Source organism: Neolamprologus multifasciatus, chromosome 5 (genome assembly GCF_963576455.1).
Source record: "Neolamprologus multifasciatus chromosome 5, fNeoMul1.2, whole genome shotgun sequence".
Lineage (NCBI taxonomy): Eukaryota > Metazoa > Chordata > Actinopteri > Cichliformes > Cichlidae > Neolamprologus > Neolamprologus multifasciatus.
In genome coordinates, this window is record NC_140443.1 from 1,980,281 (window position 1) to 2,003,549 (window position 23,269).

General features: G+C 44.7%; 1 protein-coding gene across 1 annotated transcript; it reads left to right on the top strand.

Annotated features, from left to right (window-relative positions):
- The first annotated feature begins 4,597 nt into the window (after nt 1–4,597).
- gdf5 (growth differentiation factor 5) lies at nt 4,598–18,181 on the top strand. The gene is made up of 2 exons (XM_085160559.1): nt 4,598–5,747; nt 12,802–18,181. The coding sequence occupies exons 1-2, from the start codon at nt 5,267–5,269 to the stop codon at nt 13,749–13,751; spliced, it is 1,431 nt and encodes a 476-aa protein (XP_085016685.1). The 5' UTR covers nt 4,598–5,266; the 3' UTR covers nt 13,752–18,181.
- The last annotated feature ends 5,088 nt before the right edge of the window (nt 18,182–23,269 follow it).

Below are 23,269 nucleotides of genomic sequence, written 5' to 3' on the forward strand. Positions count from 1 at the left end.
CCGCGATGCAGCTGGTTACGGAGAAAGTCGTGCTGAACAAAAGCAGATCTTGGCCTCGGACTGTGACAGTGTGAAATTCTTTTGGCTGTATTTTTAATCAGATCCAAACTGTGAATTTTAGCCCAGAAAATTTCACATGGATGTCTGAAAAGACGGAGCTGAGTCAGAAAGGCCGTGAAGTGGTGGAACCATTCAAACCTTTACCACAGGTGGAGCTTCATCCGACTTTGAAGGGGTAAACTTGGATCTGAAGGATCCTGCAGAGAAAGAACTAGACTGATAATTACAGGACCGATGATATGAAGGTGACCTGAGCGAGGACTTCGGGAACACGCTGATATATTTACTGACAGTTGGAGCAGCCCCGTCCTTTGGCCTGTTGGTCTGGAGCTGATGGGTGTGATGCTCACCGACTCCAAACGCTTGCAGTTTGTTCTAAAATCATGACTTATGACAGACTGTTGATATGAGCGTCAGGATAAATCCCTCGCTGCGTCTTTGACATTCGCCAGAATAAAAAGCAGCGAGGCAGCTCTTCGCCTCGGAGCAGCTCCGCTGCAAACGGTTGTTTGTCAGTTGGCTCGAATCAGACTCCATGTGCGCTTGATGTCCTTGGTTTTGGCTCTGGCCTGGCATCCTCGTTGCATGTCTCAGACTCAGAAATGTCAACAACTTATCTTTCAGAATGAAATGTTCCCCACGTCCTGCGTGCCACACGAGCCAGACCCGCCAAAGGAAAACCACATTTTCTCCAAACTGTGTCCCGATCTGCTGCGCTCAACGTTTTCTGAAGCGAGACCGGTGGGTCCGGAGCAGGAACCTGAGGTCCGGGGGATCTGTTTACATTTCACGCTCAAACGCACACCCACGATTCCTCCGATACAGGAAGTGCCCTCAAATATACACAGGCTATAAAAAGTGTTCACACCCCCGCGGCGTCCATCGGGATTATTTCTGTACCACATTCAATCCCAGCAGAACGCCTTCCTGAAAGCGTTTGTAGCACCGGAGCAAACACGGTGCAGGAATTCCTCTCAGAGAGGGAGAGAGCTGTAGACGTGCACACAGACTGTTGCATGAGTCAGGTCCACTTTTACTGCTTCCACTGGGATTCAAGTAACAGCCAGGCGCTGCTAATCAAATGCACCTGATTAACTGATCATCACTGAGTGTCAGCACCTCCATCAAAGCCGAGGTTTTGGCAGTTTTCTGGTCTGCAGCACGTCTCGGCCAGACTGTGCAACGCTCAAAGAAACTACAAACAAGCCTCAGTTAGCATGTTAAACTTTTTGAGAGCACAATTAGATAAAGACTGAATAAGTGTGGCTTATTTGGAAGCCTCGTGGCCTCGTCTGTCTGTAAAGAACAAGTTTGGCTGCATCCGAACGAACCGCAAGACGTCTGGAACAAAGTGGCGGTTTTTGCCCGTCGTGGACGGCAGCACAGTTGGACAAACCAAAACGCAGCATGTCAGCACAAATACCTCAGACCGACTGTCAGCTCAGCGGCGGAGGGCTGATGATGCGGCCTCATTTTGCAGCCACAGGACGTGGGCGGCTTGCAGTTATCGAGTTGACCGTGAACTCCTCTGTAAACCAAAGTATTCTCGAGTCAAACGTGAAACCAAACGGGGTCAACAACAGGACGATGATCCTGAGCAGAAGCAAATCTCCAACAGAAAGGCTGAAAATTAAAAGAATTAAGCTGCTGCAACGGTCGAGTCAAAGCCCAGACATCAACCAGACAGAAATGCTGCGAGATGTGCACAAATGAATCCACACAAACCTCAGTGAACTGTGAAGAAGAGTGGGCCGAAATGTTACCGCAATGACATGAACGACCCATAAAGTCACACAGAAAACCATCACTGTAGCTCGTTCACACACTGTTGTAACATTCATTCAATTTTATTCACTTAGCACCAAATCAGTCGCCTCATGTGCTTCACCGTATGCCGTAAAAACACACCGGTCAGCAATTAATGGCTTTTTAAGGCGCCATCACCTGGAGTCAGGTCTGAATGTGCAACAGTGCACGGTCACATCCAGTCGAGCTGATCACAACAACTTTGAGTTTATGTGCGATCCTCGACAGCATCATCCGATCACTCCTGTCCGTCTGTCCTGGTCAATGATCGGCGCACAGAGACTGAGGTGGACAGAAAAGCAGCTGAGGTCAGAGAGAGTAAAGAGAGGGAAAGACAAACACAGAACCAGAACCAGCTCCAGTTACAAACCACCAGAGACCAGCTCCACCGCGGGAGCTCCGGTCTGAACCCTGGCTGCTAATTATTCCCCGAGCTTGGTCGAAACTAAATTTATGGCACCGAGCTGGAGCTGCTCGTGGCATCGTAAATTAAACCGGCAAACAGTGTTAGAATCAGAACCGACCGCCTCGTCCCCCGAGAAGAGAAGGAGACCAAAACACTGTAAACATGTGTGAAAACTCGAGGTTTTATAATCTTTTAATGTTTAATAATGTAAACAGTCAAATATGAGACCCACAAGTAATTTAAACAGGATAATATAGTAAAATTAAATAGATGTAATACATTAAAACTGTAATGCAGCACAGTCGTTGATGGCTGTGTAGACTACTGACAGAAACACGGTGTACAAGAGGCAAACAGTAAAACAGAAAAACAAATACCGACAACACCAGTCAAGCTAAAAACATGACAGGTACTAACTGTGGCCCAAAACGACATATTTACTAATATTCAGGCAAAGCATTTGCATCCTGCAGGTCATATAAAATCACCTGAGGCCAATTCTTAAGATTTATTTACAGTTATAATTATGCAAAATTCAATTCAATTCAATTCAGTTTTATTTATATAGCGCCAAATCACAACAAAAGTCGCCTCAAGGCGCTTCATAGATACAGAGAAAAACCCAACAATCATATGACCCCCTATGAGCAGCACTTTGGTGACAGTGGGAAGGAAAAACTCCCTTTTAACAGGAAGAAACCTCCAGCAGAACCAGGCTCAGGGAGGGGCGGGGCCATCTGCTGTGATTGGTTGGGGTGAGAGAAGGAAGACAGGATAAAGACATGCTGTGGAAGAGAGACAGAGATTAATAACAGATATGATTCAATACAGAGAGGTCTATTAACACATAGTGAGTGAGAAAGGTGACTGGAAAGGAAAAACTCAATGCATCATGGGAATCCCCGGCAGCCTACGTCTATTGCAGCATAACTAAGGGAGGATTCAGGGTCACCTGGTCCAGCCGTAACTATATGCTTTAGCAAAAAGGAAAGTTTGAAGCCTAATCTTGAAAGTAGAGATAGTGTCTTAACGTATAAATAAATAAATAAATAAATACTTAACGTATAAGCTAAAGCACTGCACACCAGGGGACACAACAGAAAGGCATTTCTGACATTAGCAGGGACTTCAGATACCAGCTATTAATTATTCCAGGAGAATTATTCCACACTAGTCAGTATGCCAAAATTCCCAGGATGTCCTGCAGTGACCTAAAGGCCCATTCTGGTAAACATGACAGCCACAAAGCTCGGTACAGTGGAAGTGGACATAGTGCACAAAGTGGTGTCTCAGCAACGTCCTCGGCACAGGTTGATCCCTCCACTGTCCCAGTGGTTGTCCAGCCACACAGCCTGGACATCTGTTATGTTGAAGGAACTCGTTTTAAACCTGTCTGCTATGAAAAGAAGGAGAATAAATAACGTTTATGTCATGTTGTGAGAAGTTGAGTTAGAAGAAGGCTGAAGATATTCCAGCACGCTGTGAAAACGCTGCCTCCTGGTGGGGAAGCTGTGATAAAACACGCAGAGGATAATGACAGTACAACAATTACAGTCATGAAGGCTGATGACATGGTGACAAACCGCTGGTTGCTGTGGTGGTGCAGGGCATGCTGGGATAGGTAACACCAACACAAGCTTTTGTGATGGTTTGCTTGCTTGTATAGTCTGTGTGGTCTATTTCCACAGTGCAGTGGGTGATGGTGGATGGAGCAGACCGTGGAGTCACCAGACTTCTGAAGCTCTTCTTCCACACGACTCCACCAGCGCACAGCCTCACTGTTCATGTTAGTTTAAATAAATTTGATGTCATTGTTCTTCATCCCGTGTCTCACTCTTCTTTCATGTCTTCTAAACAAGTGTGAGATGCTGACAGGTGAGAGTAGTGACAGTGTGGTGTCCACTCAGGTGTACTGTGGCTGCTGGAAGACAGAATAAAGGCTTTTTAAAGTAGTTTTATGAGAAGCAAGTGTTTCGTGTTTTGCATCGATACCTGAGTAGCGGGACAGGATGGCAGCTCACAAAACGTGGATGTACCAACAATGATGTCGCAGATTTCAGTTTAGAAGGTTGGAGTTTGGTTTTTTTTACCTTTATAAAAACTGTGAAGCAAAGAATCATCCAGAGATGCTGCTGAGCGATAAAAATATCTGTTAATGAGAACAAAGAGATGCAAAACAGAAAAAATTTGCTGAAAAACACAGATCAAACCGATGAGTGGAGATTTTTATTTCTGCGCTTTTTGGCTCTTTTCAGTGATGTAAACTTTTTCATTACCCTCCTGTGTGTGTGCGCGTGTGTGTGCGTGTGCGTGCGTGTGTGGGGGGGAGGCCTTTCCGTGTTGCAGCTTCAGTGAGTCATTGGTGGAAAAGAGGGAGGAAGATTTGAGGAGAAATATCGCTGTTAAATGAGTTTGGGCAGCATGACATCACGCGGTAATTAAACCAGTTTTCTGGAATTCCGTTTCCAATTCCTGCGCTCAGGTTCGCTGGAGGAGTTTTTCGAGCACCTGCAGGTTGGTGTGTGAGTGAAATATTTTCACTGGACGGAGTTCAAACTCTGGAGAGAGAGAGAGAGGGAGGGAGGGCTGCGGCATTACGCCATTCTTCCCTCTGAGAGAAAAAAAAGGGGGATTTAAAGAAGTTTCTTACAAGACTTCCAACAGTTCCGCGGAGTGTTTATGCGCCTCTCAGCCCGGGCTTTGCGTTCTGCTGTGCCGGGTACATCTCTCCAGCACTATGCTCCTCACACATGACGCGTGGGACAATAAAGCTGTGCGGGATTTGTTTCTTCTGCGTGTAGACGTCCGTTACAGTCTCTGCTTTCACCGCCTGGCACGTGTCTCTGGCGAGTTTCAGGCGGGGGCAGCAGCTTTTGTGCATTTCTCGTGAGGATGACCCACTCGGATTTACTGCTCTTTGCCGCTTCAGCGTCCTTGTGATCTCACTGCACTTCGCTACGATGACAGCCTGGCGGGAGGCGAACGCGCTTTAGGATGAAAGCTGTGACGCGTGTGTCTCTGCTGCTCAGCTGCTGGACCCTGGTTCACCTGCATCCCGGCCCCACGGCGCGTGTCCGCGCAGGTCCGCCGGTAATCAGAGGAGAGGCGACCAGGGCGACCAGCTCAGGGCGCACGGACCCCGTGCGCTCCCGGCTCCTCGGCGGGGATGCGCACGATAAGGCGCACGCTCCCGCTGCCATTAACGCACATGCACGAGCGGGTGGAGGTTCATCGGGGAGAAGTTTGGGAAAAGTTGCGGCCGCGGCTGCGCGCACCGCGTCCCCGCAGAGAGCCCATAGCGCGCCGGCTCCGGCGGCGCAGCGGGGGGCCGCGAGCCACAAACAGCCGCTCGTGACGCCGCACGACTACATGCTCGCGCTGTACTGGTCTCTCTCCAGCGGTGACGTTAACGGCAGCGCGCTGCACGAGGCCGGCCTGGCCAACACCATCACGAGCTTCGTGGATAAAGGGCAAGGTAACCGCATCACCCACGAGCCTCTCTGCGTGCTCCCACGTCACTTTTCAGTCCCATGAAAGAAACAGAGTGACAGTGACACGCTGTTAGTGCAGGGATGGTGGTAGACACACACCCAGCTGAGCTGTGATGGGTGGGTGGGGGTCCACGCTGTGGGGGCAGCAGGACAGCTACTTCATGATGCGTTTGTGCCCCTGGTACTCTGGGGGATTAAAAAAGCAGCTGGAGCAGGAGGTTAGAGGAGATCTGAGGAGCGAGGATGAGCAGAGGGGAGGGGGGGGCTGTTAGCTGCTTTTAAAGTCTCACTTTAGTGTCCACAACAAGTTCAGACCTCACATCCACAATTTATTAACAATTAAAAAATGGGGAGTATAAAGAGGATGCCACTGGAGGTGCCACAGAATGAGAGCTGCTTTAAGGGACTGGAGACCAGTGTGGGGGGCACCAGACGAGGGTGGTGCTGAGGGCACAGGCTGAGGATTGTGGCGTTAAAATCAGGAGGTCAGCAGTGAGCGGAGTATGAGGAGAAGGAGCGTTCAACAAACTGACAGCCAGTTAGCTTAGCTTAAAGAAACAGCTCCATCCAGAGCTAACAGAGGATGTGATTTAGCCGAGAAGTTCAAGTGGACGTAATTTTCTCCTTTTAGTTGATGTCCTCTTCCAGCCGTACGCAGTCATGTGATGTTTTAAATACTGAGGTCGGTCATCCAAAAGCTAAGGCTGCTCTGAACTCTCAGGTTTAGATTTTTTTTTCTAGATTTGGATCTGTGTGATGTCAGTAAGATTAGATATCCTTATATGGTCCTCCCATCACAGAAGCCACACCCACCTGCTGTTTAATCTGTTTTTTGAGAGGTGTAGCCAATCAGAAGCACTATTTTATTTTTCTTTATGTATGTATGTTTATGTAAAAGCTGACTCATTAAACCACCTTGTGGTGCAAACTGGTATTACAAGAAAAAGACAGCTTGGCTTGAATTTGAAGGAAGTTGATCTCTCTTTAGCAGAAACAGAGATGATGCCTTCATTTAATTTGGGAAGGTTTTAAACTGCATTTGAACACAACTACTTTCATCAAAACAGATTACAGCTTTTAATCTTTACACCTTTTTAAAAAAGATCCCACTCTCTGGACTTCCAGGTTCATGGAGGGTGCTCTTCAATAGATATGTTTCATTTTCAGCTGTAAAACTGCAGTGTAAAAAAACCTAAAGGACACCAGTGTAGATTTAATTTAGGCCGCATACATCATCGATGCTGGATTTGTGAAAACTAAAATAAAACTTGGGTTTTTTTTCTACAAACAGCTGGAAATAATTATTTAGCTCCTTTCACTCCTGTTTATTGAGGACTTTCTCACGGGCACCCTCCGCTGCACGCTTGAATTTCAGCCAGTTTGGGATTGACAGGAAGTGGAATGGCTCTCTCAGATTGGCTCGGGTCACCTCTGCAAGCGTAAAGTGGGCGGGGCTTATGGGCTTTATTGTAACCAGCCAGGAGGGGGTTACAAGCTGTGATGGCAGCTATGTTTGTCTATATCTGGTACTTTGGTGGGAGAAAACCAAACAGGGAGTGAGTTTACATGTATGAAATTAGAAATGTATTCTAATAAGCATTTTTCTAAAGACCAATAACTAATTAGTCTTGTAACAGCAGGTAGTGTAGCAGAGGAATAATTTGTGTTTGATGTTTCAGCAGTTTTAACGTCTGGAACATGTCTGTGCACATGTATGCACATATTTATGTATATTTATTCCTTTGCAGTTGTGAGTCTGCCGTGTGTTTCTAACATCTGGTCGGCTCTCAGTGATATATACGGCCTCGTGAGGGTAAATAAACAGTGCTCACAGCCCTCCGTGTCGTGTTGTCTTTACGATGTAAAACAGTTTTAGAAGCGTCTTTAAATGAGCGCAGTTTCATGTTCCTGCTGCTGCTGAAGGTTTACATTTCCACCACTTAATGTACTTTTAATGTGGCCTTTATTTGTTCAGCGAGTCGCCGCTGACTTCGTCCACATGCTGAGACGAGGAACTGATCACCCCGACACTCGTTATTTACCTTCTATCCTTTCATTCACTCTTACTCACTTCCTTTTTTCTGCCTTTATTCCTCCGTTGCTGCTGCCGCTCCTTCCTTCTTCCTGCCACAGGCAAGGCTGAACCTACCTCCTGAAGGGCCTAGAGCAAGACGTTGCTCTGGGGCCCCCAATGCCACCCTGATTAGTCATTTAAAGTTGATCTTTTTTGAAGTCATTTTTCCCTTTACTAACCCACTGATTTGTTTACCCATGTCAGGCCGTTTTCCAGTTTTTGGCAATTTTATAGTACAGCAGTGCAGTAAATAACCACTGAATGCAGGAACAGTAGGAACACCTGGTTTTGACTCCACCATCTGGTCTTTCTGTGTGACGTTTGCATGTTGTCACTGTGTGAGTTCACTCCGGCTTCCTCGCACCACCCAAAGTGTAGTTAGTGGGGTTAGGTTAGTTGGTGGAAATAGTTAAATAGTCCATCTCTCCGTCTCAGCTCTGGTCACCCGCCTGGGATTAGGAGAGATTTGGTCATTTTCCCCCAGAGTGGGAAATCTTCTTCACCTGGGCCAGTATGTTAAAAAAGCTGAAGCCATGTGTGCAAGTGAGTGACATTTTCCAGACAAAAGTAGTTTTTTTGTAGTTATATTACTTTGATAATTTTAGGAGTGGTGATCAGCCTGAAATGTTGAGTTTTCAATTTATAGATCACAAAACATTTGAATTTTAGAGTCTTTCTTAACTAAATCTTGGTGTTTTAGAGCTTTGTTTGAGCAGGTGACCCACATACTTTAAGGCTATTGCAGTAGTCGAATCCACCCGGGTTATTTGCTGCATCTCTTCCCCTGCGCTCCTGTCCACTCTCCACTCACCTGCTTAGATAAAAAGCCCTTAATAACAGCACTTAATAAAACTGTCCATTAATTTTAACTCCATGAACAGTAACCCATAGCAACACTGTACTTTACACGCTTTAATAAACAGTCGGCCAACTCTGACCCTTTCCTGGACCAGTTTTGGCCCCTGAACCACATGTTTGATGCCCTCGATGTATCTGCTCATGTGACAAAAAGAAACATTAATCTTATTTAATTTTGTTCAGTTATAATTTTACTGAGTTATAAATAAATGAGTTTGAAAAAGCTCCTTTCAGAAACAAAGCAGAGATGTTTGGTTTCAGGAGGTTTGATCTTGTAAGTTTTGGATAGTCTTGTTTTGGCACAGTGAGCCCTGTAATATAAATACGTTTTCACTGGATGACAAAGTGCCAAAGCCAGACATCTCACCTGAGAGCTCTGCTGCTGCTCGCTGCCCTTCTGTCAGCTATTTTAAAGCCCCGCCCCCACTGGACATCCTGAAAGCTGTTAGTAGAGGGATGAAGTCAGAGTTAAGAAGCCAAACGTTTAATCTTGTGTGTTCTGCATACACAATAATCTGTTCCAAGCCGCTGTTGAAAGAATGTGATTTTCTGAGCGTTCTGAAGTGATAAAGACCACACCTGAGAGCTCCAACATTATTTATCCTCGCTGATTTACAAGCGCGGGAGAGTTTGTGAAACCAAATTCCTCTCAGCTTTAATCAGACTGTCCAAAGAGGAGTGTGTGTGTGTGTTTGCTGTCTGTCTGCTGTGAATAGCTGCAGGTCCACAATAACAGGCCTGTTTACAGACCGTTGCGGTCTCCCGGCCTGGTTCTGATGTACTTTTCAATGCATGATAAAGTCCTGGACAGCAGGAGGGGGTGCTGTGAGAACATGTAAGCAGTTTGTGTGCAGATGCACAGCTAGCTTTGTGAGGACCGGAGTGATTTCTCTGACCTTTGAAGTGAGGACATGTGTGGAACATGAGGACAGTAGTTCAGAGGTCTGTTTGAAGGTTCAGGGTTGATCAGGGATAAATTAGGCTCAGAATCATGAGAATATATTAGCCGACCTGGGTCCTTACAGAGAATTTAAAACACATGTATCTGCTGGGTTTCATTGGATAGGGAAGTTTACAGTTTCCCTCACTGACAACAACAGAAAACCATCTACACCCTTCAGCTCATGCTTTCTGATGCTGTGCACACAGCATGAGTGTGTATACTTGTTTTACATATGTTATGGGGACTTAAAGTTTTTCACTTACCCGTGAGGACATTACTTTAATTTGAGAATCATTCACCAGTTTTTGCATCCGTAGTTTGAAGCTTCAACATTTACATTTTGGCTACCACCATGTTTTTTATTGATTTATTTATTTAAAGCAACAAGTTACCATATTTGGACCAGAAGGTAGAGAGCTCAGCTGTTGGTAGCCCTTTGTTAGCAAACTGCATCTATAGCACTAATTAACAGGTGTCTGTATTGCTACATTACATCCATACAGTCTGAGTAACATCATTAAATATGTAAAATCTATTGGTTTGGGTGTTTCAGAGAGCCTGTGAACAAAGATGGTGTATTTTGTAAGAAGCTATATATGCCTAGCTGTTTAGTGCTAAATGCTAATACAGAAATTTTAAAACCTAAAATCTATTGGGAGCCAGATAAGGACACAAAATAGGGGTGATAATCTGGCAGCAGCATTTCGTATTGCAAAGAGATGCTTTGCCCAAGATGGTAAACGGGGATTAATCTAAACACGATGACACAAATGCATGAATATGTTTTTCCAGGTCAGCAGAGGAAACCATGTGTTGCAATTTAGAAATGTGTCTTAAATGAAAGAAACAGGAATGAGAGCAAGTTGAAGCCCAGAATAAAATGAATATTACACCAAGATTTCAAACACAAACAAAAAGAAGCAAGAGTCTGATTCTTTGGATGTACTTCAGGAGGAACTGTAAGCACGACTTTAGTCTTGTTGGCATTTAAAACAAGGTATCTGCCAGAGAGCCAATCGCTAACCTGGTAACAGTGTACTAGGGTGGACAACTGGTGGGGGTTAAACAACAGTTGAATGTCATCAGCACAGAATGATAAAAAATTAAAATATCAACGTCATCAAAAAAGTCAACCAGGTGTGGAGACCTGGAAACACTTCTTAGATACTGATGAATGGATTCACCTTCATATGGTCTTCATATAATCAGCTACATGAGACCAAAACCCACTTTCTGTGTGGAGTTTGCATGTTCTCCCCGTGTGTGCGTGGCTTCTCCCCGGGTACTCCGGCTTCCTCCCACAGTCCAAAGACATGCACTTAGTGGAGATAGGTTCATTGATCAATCTAAATTTCCCATAGGTGTGAATGTGAGTGCGAATGGTTGTCAGTCTCTGTGTGTTAGCCCTGTGACAGACTGGCGACCTGTCCAGGGTGACAGCTGGGAGAGGCTCCAGCGCCCCCCGCGACCCTGAAAAGGATAAGTGGAAGCAAATTGATGGATGGAAACCAAAACCATTTGAATTGTAACAGGATATAAAAATGTTTATATTTGTTGTTAAGTTGGACATTTTAACATTTGATGGTATTGATACACCTTTGAACCAATGGATATTTGAGGAACTGTAGTTCACTTCACATTTTCGCTCTTGGCAGCTATTACGATGTTTGAGTCTGAGATGATGTCTTCAAAAATAAAAAAAAATAAAAATCACAAAATAAAGTCAAGTTCTCTCCTGTTCTCTCCTCTCCTGTTCTCTCCTTTTTTAAAAGGGTAATAAAAATATAAACAATAGTTTTTATAAAACAGACAAGATCCAGAAAAACTATTTTACCTGGAGGAAAAATGTAAACAAATGGTAAATGGCCTGTATTTGTATAGCGCTTTACACGTCCCTAAGGACCCCAAAGCGCTTTACACATCCAGTCATCCACCCATTCACACACTGGTGATGGCAGCTACATTGTAGCCACAGCCACCCTGGGGCGCACTGACAGAGGCGAGGCTGCCGGACACTGGCGCCACCGGGCCCTCTGACCACCACCAGTAGGCAACGGGTGAAGCGTCTCGCCCAAGGACACAACGACCGAGACTGTCCAAGCCGGGGCTCGAACCGGCAACCTTCCGATTACAAGACGAACTCCCAACTCTTGAGCCACAATCGCCCACGAACAGTATAAACAACACGTTCTCACTCCCAAAGCGTAACATTTTACGCTAGGTGACAAATCGTCAACATATTACGTTTTCGGCTACCCACCACGTTCCTAAAGGACGACCTCGAAAAAATTAGGAAATATGAGAACCGTCTGGACTGAATCTACACATGTTTGCTCTTTTTCTTCAAATCGCTTCGAAACACGCTATTTAACGTCATTAAAGTCATGGTTAAAGTCAGGGATAAGGTTAGGTTTAGGGCTAGGGATAAGGTTAGGTTTAGGGCTGGAACACAGGGCTGGAACGTCTATTACCGCGGGAGCGTCATTGCACTGGATTTCAGCCATAACCTGCCGCGTACCATAAGAACGCCGAAGGTCTCCTTTCGCGTTCCTCAGGAACGCCGCGGGACGTGACAAAACGTCGGCATGTTACGCCTCGGGAGTGAGAACGGGCTGGTATAAAAGAATAATAGCAGAGCCAATGCAGAAGACTTATTTTCTACATTATGGTCGTTCTAAGATAAAGGATGTTTATCCAGGTTCGGCTCCAGCTTGGCTAAATACATGCCAATCACAAATCCCTGTCCAGTGAGTCTTCAGCGTCACTTGGTATCACAGTCAGACCCACAGCTCAATACCAAGATTGTGATGATAAAAAGGGTCATGAATAAAAGTCTATAGTCTGGGGAGCAGCACTGAAGGAAAGTACAGTATTTCTTTATATTTCTAAAGCTGAGATCAGACAATATCTGGATTATTAAAATGGGTTCAATGAAGATTTCAAGTAGGGAGATCTCGTGAAAGATTTAGTTAAAAAAGAAAGAAACAGTCAGTTATGGAAGTGTATCAGCTGATGGCTCTCTGGGGCTCACATTACAGATTCATTCATTTACTCAACAGTCCTTAGTTGCTGTGTTGTGTTAGGCTTCCTTAAAAGTTTGTTACACTATTTTTCTTTTTGGCTGTCTGTGAATATTCACCTGCGCTTCCGTTTCTAATCACAGATGAACGTGGGCCCCAGCTGCGACGGCAGAGGTATCTCTTCAACATCAGCTCTCTGGAACGGGATGGGCTCCTGGGGGCCGAGCTACACATCCTGAGGAAGCGCCTGCCTGACCCTCGCAGAGTCTTGATAGGCTACAGAGGAGGAGAAGGAGGAGGAGTCCCGTCACCGCTCCTAAGGCTGTACACCTGCGCTTCAGGCAAACAAAAGGCCGCTCTTGTCCAGGTGAAGACCGTAGAGGATCTGTTCAGCAGCACATGGGAAGTGTTTGACGTTTGGAAGGTGTTCAGGGGCTTCAAAACCCAGAAAGGCCAGCATTCCCAGGAGCTGTGCTTTGAACTGGAAGCGCTGGAGCACGGAGGCGGTCGCCCCATGGACCTTCGCGCTCTGGGATTCGCTCGACACGGCAGGACCAACAAGGAAAAAGCCTTCTTCTTGGCATTTGGGAAAAGCAAGAAGCGTGACCTTTTTTACAAAGAGATCAAAGCGCGGTCCGGCCACGACAACAAAACAGTCTACGAGTACCTGTTCACCCAGCGACGGATGAGACGGGCACCTGCCGCGAGGGGTGCCAAGAAACCTGCGCAGCAGTCCCTGCCGCAGTCCATATCCCAGCACCAGGCAGTGAAGGCCAGGCTGCGCTGCCACCGGAGACGGCTCCACGTCAACTTCAAGGAGATGGGCTGGGACGACTGGATCATCGCGCCGCTGGAGTACGACGCCTATCACTGCGACGGCGCCTGCGATTTTCCCATCCGCTCACACCTGGAGCCGACCAACCACGCCATCATACAAACCCTGATTAACTCCATGGACCCGGAGTCAACGCCGCCCACTTGCTGCGTCCCGACACGGCTCAGCCCCATCAGCATCCTCTACATCGACTCGGCCAATAACGTCGTCTACAAGCAATACGAGGACATGGTGGTGGAGTCGTGCGGGTGCAGGTAGCAGCAAAAACTGGAGTTGGTGTTTCAGACTCACTGCTACGCAACGCACATTACTCCTCACACTCAAGCGGGCTTACAAGACTGCATACCAGAGACTATTTAAGACTAAACAGATGAAGATAAACTCACGGAGGTGATGCTCTGAAACGCCCACTCACTGTGTAATGTTGACGTTGGTAGTGATGAGCAATATGCATCCAGTACAATCCAAATAATGGAAACACGACCCGATGGAAAAAGACTCGTTTGGACTGTTTCCTTCTTCTTAGATTCGTATCAATTTGCAGATTGTTGTAAAGAGTTTGGAAAAATGAAGTGTTATACTTAAAAACGCTCTTTTCCAGCACTTATCTGATGAAGTCATTTGTATGCCTTATCCAAGACCTTTTTGTAAAGCATGTCAAGAATTTCTGATGTATAAATACGAGCCAGGGATGAAGTGCTCATCTGACCTGCTCCAAATTTGGGAAAGCTGCATAAACTCGTGTTCAATAAAAAAAATGTCTAATTGACTGAGCTCCAAACTCCTATCAGTGAAAACCTCTGCCCCCCCACCCCCTCGAGGATCTGCAGACTAAACTATCGGAGGAATTTGTGAGATTTACAGCTGCCAAATTTACAATTTAACCCAGGAATGACTGTTTGATGTGGAACATGAGTGTTTTACTTGGCTGGCTTGATAAACTGTTGCAAAGGTCTAGTTAAAATTACGAGGAGTCGGGTTTTTTAACTTTGTGCCTATTAAAGGGGACCTGTCCTGCTCATTTCCAGCTCCATCTCTTTATTATAGACTCTGCAAGTAGATTTGCAGGCGCTGAATTCATCATCTGGGTGACTACATATAAAAGATGGTCAAAGCCTCTGTGATGTAACCACAGCTGTGGACGTTTTGAAATCTCAGTGTCAGCATTTTTCCTCTGGAGCCGGAGCTGGCTGTAGATTATCAGCTGCATTAATAAATTGTACATATCTGTAAGTTAGCACTAAGCCCCATAAAATAAGATAAGAAAACTGGAGCACAGACGTCTCGGACGATCTGGCTAACCACAGAGATAATTGCATCACTCCGACATGTACCTTACTCCAAAACAGCACAAACTGGTCCAAAGATCCAGTTCGGGGACTTCAGTTACCAAAATTATTTCTGTAGCAACATCTTCATGTAAACATCTTCGTTTCTGCTTTAAAGCAGCATCTTTTTAAGCCCCAGAGGGGCTATCATAGGTGCTAACTGTCAAAAGTTTAAAAAAAGACAGCTCTGTTTGCACAGGGTCAGCTGATGACCTTGGAGGGGGTTCATACTGGCGTCTGTGGGGACTGACTGGTTTTGGAGACCACTTGAGGAAGAACCAGTTTGACCAATTATTATTATGTAAGTCATAAAACAAGCGAACAGCCTGAGCAGACTTACAACACAACAGTTACAAGTAACTAGAAACACTGTCAGCTCACTTATAAATGCATCACTGCATTTATCCTGCAGCTCACGAGGTAGAGAAGGTCATCTGATTGGAAGGTTGGTGAATAGATGCCTGCAGGCCAAATATCCTAAACCAAGGATGCATCGGAGTGATGTGAAGCACCTAAGCATGGAAGAAACCGCTTGTATGAATGGCTGTGAATAAGGCGCGAGGTATGAAGCGCTTTATAAGAACCAGTCCATTTAGCATCCGTCCATCCTCAGCTGCTGCTCTGAGCAGGGCTGTGGATACTACAGAGTTTGCAGAGATCCTCAGACCTGCTCTGCTCCAGCATTCCCAATGGGACTCTCAGGAGTCTGTGTCTGCCCCAGCAGGTTCTTCTTCTGGTCGTGCATGCTCAAAATATATCATATAACCATATACTGTCACATATTTATTTAATATATTTAATATTGTAGATTTTCTCATTTCCTCACAATAAACGGTAGAAAAGAAAGCATCACTCTCAGCTTCTCCTAATTGTTAAATCAGACTTTTAGAAACTATCTAAACTTTGTTGTTCAGAGTCAGTGAGGGAGACGTGCGCTATAACGCGGCCTTGAACATGTTCACGTCCTGGTCTGGCTGTTTCATAATCTCTCTCTGCCTCCTCCGATTACTCGAGAAAGCGCAGACTCTGAGGAAAACCTGACAATGTGTGAAGCTGTAGAGATGACTGCATCGATGGTGTTGCTGCAGAACACACGCAACAGCAGTAACGTGTGCGTGTGTGTGTGCCTTCTACCGTCAGCAGCGAGCACACCTGTCTGCCTGCCTGCCCGTGAAGCTCGCGAGCTATTGGATAAAACCATCTGTGCCGAGCGGATGGCTTGTTTCTCTTGGAGAAGGACTGATGTAAGCATTTCCTTTAATCAAAGCTGAGGCATGCCAGTGGTATGACCCCCACCCCCATCCCCAAAACACTGAACTGAGGAGGTGGAGGCAGAGAGAGCCTCAGTGGGACGGGAACCTGAGAATATTAGGGCTGTTCAGTTTGTGTTTTAACCCCAAGAGGAGCTCATTTAGTGCAGAAAGCACTTGTTCCGACTGTGCAGCAGCTGCTGAGTCTTGATAATAACCGCCTTTACATTTGGTCTGGCTTCACGTCTGCTTCCTTATTTATAATTTTACCTGTTTGGGATTCCAAATGGACATCTTATAACTCATCTTATATATGCTATGATCCCATATTTCTGAACCTTGAGAATGTGTTGAGCTGCACGGGGAAATGAGCAACATGTCAAGAGTTAAACAGGAAGTCTGTGAGCTCCAACTCATCTAACATCAATCAAAGGAGACATTTTTAAGCAATCTTTGACCAAAACAAACAATTTTTATCTGTATGGAGCCAAATCAAGGTTTTTGGAACTCATCACAAATGTTGCACAGCCTATTAAGCATAAATTAGTCTCTCATCACTCTTAGAAATCTACATGTGACTCTGCAGTGCACAGGTCATCCAGCCTACCATCGTGTGAGTCATTAAGGTCTCATGGGTGTCACCTAAAACGTTCCCAGACTGTTGGAGCTGCTTACTGGGACATGGAGCGTCAGCCCAAGCTTTATCGCTGGGCACAGCTCGTCTTCCACAACCAGTCTCCAGTATCAGGGTGCTTTCTGGATGCCTCTGTGTGAGGTGTTTTGGGCACGGCCTAGCAGCAGGAAGCTTGGGGCACACCCAGGACACTCAGTCAAAGTCTAGACTAGCTCGGGAACTCGTCAATGTTCCCACAGAAGAGATGTGGGAGGTGGCTGTGGAGAAGGAGTCTGGTGTCTGGTTAAACTGTTGTCCCCACGACCGGATAGGCTGCAGAAAATGGACGGATGGATGTTTGGTGTGTACACAGGATGCTTCACAGCAGGTCAAACGTACCGAGAACCTGTAATGAGAGACGGGCCTTGAGTTTGATGCACATGCCCCGAGTGGTTTGCCTTATTATGAAATGCATAATACGTCTGGTTTACTGCAGCTTTGACTTGATGAAAATTCAGTTTGTTCTTTGATTTATGGCGCGTCGGATTTGTGTGCCGGTTAACAATCAGCTCATTCTTTTCAGATGTGGGAAGGAACCCGTCCACTCAGACCTGACAGGGCTAATTTTGGCTTCGTGTAACAAATGGTGTTTGCAGATAAGAGATATTCACTGTGTTTATTTTTTCCCAGCCAGAGACCCACCTAAAAAAATCCACCCAAGCAACGGCAGCTTTTCTTTTAAAACAACAACAACTGGACTTTTGAGAGTAGATTCACAGAATACTTATACCACTGTCTCAATACTGCTAATATTAATGTTTCTAAATGAAGTTTGTCTCTTAAACTGTTTAACTTTAAACACTGAAATTGTTGTGACAAAGACAAAATATGAAAATGTTATTTTCAGAGTGAATTGTCCTGATAAACATCCTTATGAATAAGTTTTGAGGCCCTCTTTATGGGTCTAATACAGTGGCTTGCAAAAGTATTCGGCCCCCTTGAACTTTCCCACATTTTGTCACATTACAGCCACAAACATGAATCAGTTTTATTGGAATTCCACGTGAAAGACCAACACAAAGTGGTGAACACGTGAGAAGTGGAACGAAAATCATACATGATTCCAAACATTTTTTACAAATAAATAACTGCAAAGTGGGGTGTGAGTAATTATTCAGCCCCCTGAGTCAATACTTTGTAGAACCAGCTTTTGCTGCAGTTGCAGCTGCCAGTCTTTTAGGGTCTGTCTCTACCAGCTTTGCACATCTACAGACTGAAATCTTTGCCCATTCTTCTTTGCAAAACAGCTCCAGCTCAGTCAGATTAGATGGACAGCGTTTGTGAACAGCAGTTTTCAGATCTTGCCACAGATTCTGGATTGGATTTAGATCTGGACTTTGACTGGGCCGTTCTAACACATGGATATGTTTTGTTTTAAACTGTCCCATTGTTGCCCTGGCTTCATGTTCAGGGTCGTTGTCCTGCTGGAAGGTGAACCTCCGCCTCAGTCTCAAGTCTTTTGTAGACTCCAAGAGGTTTTCTTCCAGGATTGTCCTGTATTTGGCTCCATCCATCTTCCCATCAACTCTGACCAGCTTCCCTGTCCCTGCTGAAGAGAAGCACCCCCAGATCACGATGCTGCCACCACCATATCTGACAGTGGGGATGGTGTGTTCAGAGCGATGTGCACTTCTTATGGTTTCTGTTAACAATGGCTTTCTTCTTGCCGCTCTTCCATAAAGGCCAACTTTGTGCAGTGCACGACTAATAGTTGTCCTGTGGACAGATTCCCCCACCTGAGCTGTAGATCTCTGCAGCTCGTCCAGAGTCACCATGGGCCTCTTGGCTGCATTTCTGATCAGCACTCTCCTTGTTCGGCCTGTGAGTTTAGGTGGATGGCCTTGTCTTGGTAGGTTTACAGTTGTGCCATACTCCTTCCATTTCTGAATGATGGCTTGAACAGTGCTCCGTGGGATGTTCAAGGCTTGGGAAATCTTTTTGTAGCCTAAGCCTGCTTTAAATGTCTCAATAACTTTATCCCTGACCTGTCTGCTGTGTTCTTTGGACTTCATGGTGTTGTTGCTCCCAATATTCTCTTAGACAACCTCTGAGGCGTCACAGAGCAGCTGTATTTGTACTGACATTAGATTACACACAGGTGCACTCTGTTTAGTCATTAGCACTCATCAGGCAACGTCTATGTGCAACTGACTGCACTCAGACCAAAGGGGGCTGAATAATTACGCACACCCCACTTTGAAGTTATTTATTTGTAACAAATGTTTGGAATCATGTCTGATTTTCGTTCCACTTCTCACGTGTTCACCACTTTGTGTTGGTCTTTCCAATCTATCTATTCCAATAACATTGATTCATGTTTGTGGCTGTAATGTGACAAAATGTGGGAAAGTTCAAGGGGGCCAAATACATTTGCAAGCCACTGTATAAGACCCATAAAGAGGGCCTCAAAACTTATTTATAAGGATGTTTATCAGGACAATTCACTCTGAAAATATGGGGAAATAGGAATGCTCTGAAATCATTCATTTACAGGTAACAGATGGGGATGTTTGACCTGGATGTTGGTCCGGAGTGAAGCTGGATCAGGTATGAATCAGTCCCAGTCTTTGTTTTTCGAGCTTCCACCAAAGCAGAAGTGATAACAGCAACAACAGCAGGTTGGAGGCGCTTCGTGCCTGAAACAGCTTCTGTTTTCATTTATTATTCTACTAATAAAGTCAGTGAGCGTATATTGTTGCACATAATTATGTGTTGGATTTAATTTCCTAAAATAATTAAAACAATGTTTAAGTAAGACCTGATGTTGTTTAACACAGCACAGCGTTCCCACAGTGTTCCTCGCAGTGAGGATTACGGCCTAATTGCTAATAACTCGACGTCTGCAGATAGAAGAAGCCAAGGTATCTGTATCACATCAGAACTGGAAACAGTTGGACAGGTGGATATTTTAGGAACAAGGGATAGCTAAATGCCTAATTTACGTGCACCGCTGCACCCACGTAAACGGCAGCGTGCCCAGCAGTGACATCAGAGCTAAGGTAGGCTGATCTTTGGTTTGTCTTGCTCTATGATCCTGTTGACCTTTGCATCCATTTAAGAATAATAAGAACAGGAAACACTTTATTTGTCCCAAATGTGTGAAGCTTTTGTGTTCCAGCAGGCAAAACATGAAACAGAACTGAGCTCAACAAAAATGTATGAAGAGAAAGAGCACGAGCGATCGGTGCAGGAACTCAGACACTCTCAGCATACAGAGAGATGCTGCTGAAAGCTCACGATGTGGAGAACGTTTCTTGACACCTTTTATTCAGGAGAAGACCGCAGGTCCTGTCAGCGCCATTTTTAATTGTTAGGCATTTAAAGGTCACCGGCAGTGTTGGTCAAGTTACTTGAAAAAAGTAATCAGTAACTAATTACCAATTACTTCCCCAAAAAAGTAATCCCGTTACTTAACTGATTACTTATTTTCAAAAGTAACTAAGTAATTAATTACTTAGTTACTTTTTAAAAACACGATTTACAACCTGAATAGGTGATAAAGTGATAGATCTTTCAGCCCAATTCTACTTTTTCTGCATAATCATCATACAAAATGTAATCAAATGGAAAAGTCTCTTTTTAAAACTTGTTTTATTAGTTTTAATCTTTTAACTTTATGCATCAAGCAAAAATTTAATTATCTGCAACATTCTCTGACTGGAAAAAATTAGTTTAACATTTAAACCTATTTTCTGCACATTCCAGCTCATAAAATAAAATATTTTGTGTGTTTACACTCAGTCTTTCAAATAGATGCAAGTAAAACACAGCAGAAAATAAATAAAGTCAAAGACTAGCGGTCCTGTTGCTCTATTTTCACCTGTAAAGCAGGAGTGGGGTAGGCGGAGGGTTACCCTGGTGCAGGTGTGCAGCGGTCAGTGGAAGAATCCGCGAGTTTCTCTGTGAGTTTCCCATTACGTCGTAGCTACTCGGTGCTTGTTTGGAAGTTTAGGGGTTTTTTCGCTGTAAAAAGAAGTTTTCTTCCCACGCACAACGGACACTAATGTTTTTGTCACTTTTTATGGAATCAAACTCAAAGTAAGGTCAGTACTTCCACGCTTTAAACGCTGCACGCTCATACTCTCTCTGCACTCGATATATGATCCATTGTTGATCTGCACACAGCTGTTGTCACGAACGTCGCACTCGCTTACGTCACTGTCATGAGACATTCTCGCAAAAAAAATCACGGTTTTAGTAACGCAGTAACGCAGCGTTCCTACGGGAAAGTAACGGTAATCTAATTACCGTTTTTGCAATAGTAATCCCTTACTTTACTCGTTACCTGAAAAAAGTAATCGGATTACAGTAACTCTTTACAAGTAACGCGTTACTGCCCATCTCTAGTCACCGGTGAAGTGACCTTAAACCAGGCTTCAGTCTGCTGCCACAGCTGCTAACGGATCAGCTGAGAGGTTTATCTGCGCTACCGCAGCCCCGCGAGCTCAGCTGTGAACAGCTGAAGGACGTATCGAGCGCAGCGCTGTTCGATAGACATTGGGAAATGGTATTCCCCACAGAGAGCTCTGCCTGGCTTTAATCATCACACATTTTGCACACATTAGCCCATCTCAGATACACGCACTGGACTGTACAAACAGCTGATTTAAATCTCTGTGTATGATTTATGGAGACGGATATTTCCTATGATTTATGACGATGCAAAAGTGTGTTGGCTTGGCAGGAAATGAAGCGTAATTAGGAAATTGACTTCACGGTATGTGTTTCTTCCTCCTGTGATGGAGTGGGATTGTTTAAGAGGAAACACAATGTCTTGGAAGCTGCGAGTAGATTTACTGTAACTCACATCTTCAGATGTACGTTTCACTTTGTTCCCGTTTATGCTCGGTTTGATGTTGTGTATGTATTCCTTAAATACGTAGATTCAGTTTGATGCTACAGTTTTCAGTGTCTCTAAGCTTTAGTGGGGGATGAGAATTTCTCAACATGTGAACTAACTACAGAGAATTACTAAGTAGGAGGCAGATTTAAGAGAATCTATGGTTGGTCCAGATGACTGACCTGTGGAGGTATGGAGATGTCCAGGAGAGGCCAGTGGGGTTTTTCACCAGACTGTTTAACACAGTCTTGGAGAGGATGCCTGGTGCTGATTTTCAAAGAGTACAGGAAGGGTGGAGACAAGTGTCAGAGTGATTTGTGACAGAAGGAGAGCAGCAAGAGTGAAAGGGAAGGTTTAAAGATGGTGGTGAGAGCTGCTGTGATGGTTGGGAGATGTTCAGATGTTCACTGGGAGTCAGCAGCATGGACAGGATTATAAATGAGTCCATCAGAGGGACAGCTCAGAGAGGAGAGACTGAGACATGTGCAGAGGAGGGAGGGTGGATATGCTGGATGTTTATCCTTCTTACCAGGAAAGAAGGAATACCTCAGAGGAGGTTTGTGGATGTAGTGAAGAAGGACACGAAGAGAGCTACTGTAACAGAGGAGGATGCTGGGACAGGGTGATGGAGGAAGATGACCTGCTGAGCTACATCAGAAGAAGAAGAGAAAAAATAATATCAAACAAAAAATTAAAAGCATTAATGGGAGACTTTAAAGTCACTGCAAACTCCCAAACACAGCACTGAAAATACTGCAGCTCTCTGAAACGTCAGCTTCTAGATGATTAAAAAATAAATTTCATACACAGAAACATTGTGTGCAAAGGCAGCAGTGCTTTAATAAGTGTGGAGAAGCATTCATCCATTCATTTGGATGTTTTTGTTTAATTATTGAACAAAGCTCCACAACATGAACCAGGTACAGACTTAATACAAAAATTAGGTTTTGATCCAGTTCACTTTGTTTAATATTTGTTCAGATGTTCAGTGAACGTGTCTCTAAATGATGTTTTGTTGGGCTTTATGTTTAAGTCCAGGTCATGGTGTTCTTGCAAGTCTTTCAGGAGGTGAAGCAGGTACCTGTCGCAGTATTTTCCTCATTGGTTACTTTGTCCCAGTAAGAGATCTTAAAAATCTTTAGTATGCCATGTTGTTGCAGTACGTTGTTGCATGTTGTTGCATTATGTTGTTGCATTATGTTGTTGCAGTACGTTGATGCAGTATGTTGATGCAGTATGTTGCGGTACATTTCAACAATGTACTGCAACATACTTTTGCAGTACGTTGATGCAGTATAGTGTTGCAGTACGCTGTTGAAGTACGTTGTTGCAGTGCATTGTTGCCTTTTGCTATTGCAGTATGTTGATGCAGTGCGTTGTTGCAGTACATTGCAGTGCGTTGTTGCAGTATGTTGTTGCAGTATGTTGTTGCGGTATGTTAATGCAGTATGTTGCAGTATGTTGATGCAGTGCGTTGTTGAAGTATGTTCATGCAGTGCGTTGTTGCAGTGCGTTGTTGCAGTACATTGCAGTGCGTTGTTGCAGTATTTTAATGCAGTATGTTGTTGCGGTACATTGTTGCAGTACATTGTTGCAGTGCATTGTTGCAGTGCGTTGTTGCAGTACATTGCAGTGCGTTGTTGCAGTACATTGCAGTGCGTTGTTGCAGTACATTGCAGTGCGTT

What these genes read in the sequence shown, in the direction of transcription:
- gdf5 (XM_085160559.1), top strand. Translation starts at nt 5,267, where the DNA reads ATGAAAGCTGTGACGCGTGTGTCTCTGCTGCTCAGCTGCTGGACCCTG. An exon ending in CTTCGTGGATAAAGGGCAAG is followed by an intron (nt 5,748 to 12,801) that starts GTAACCGCATCA and finishes TTCTAATCACAG; the next exon opens with ATGAACGTGGGCCCCAGCTG.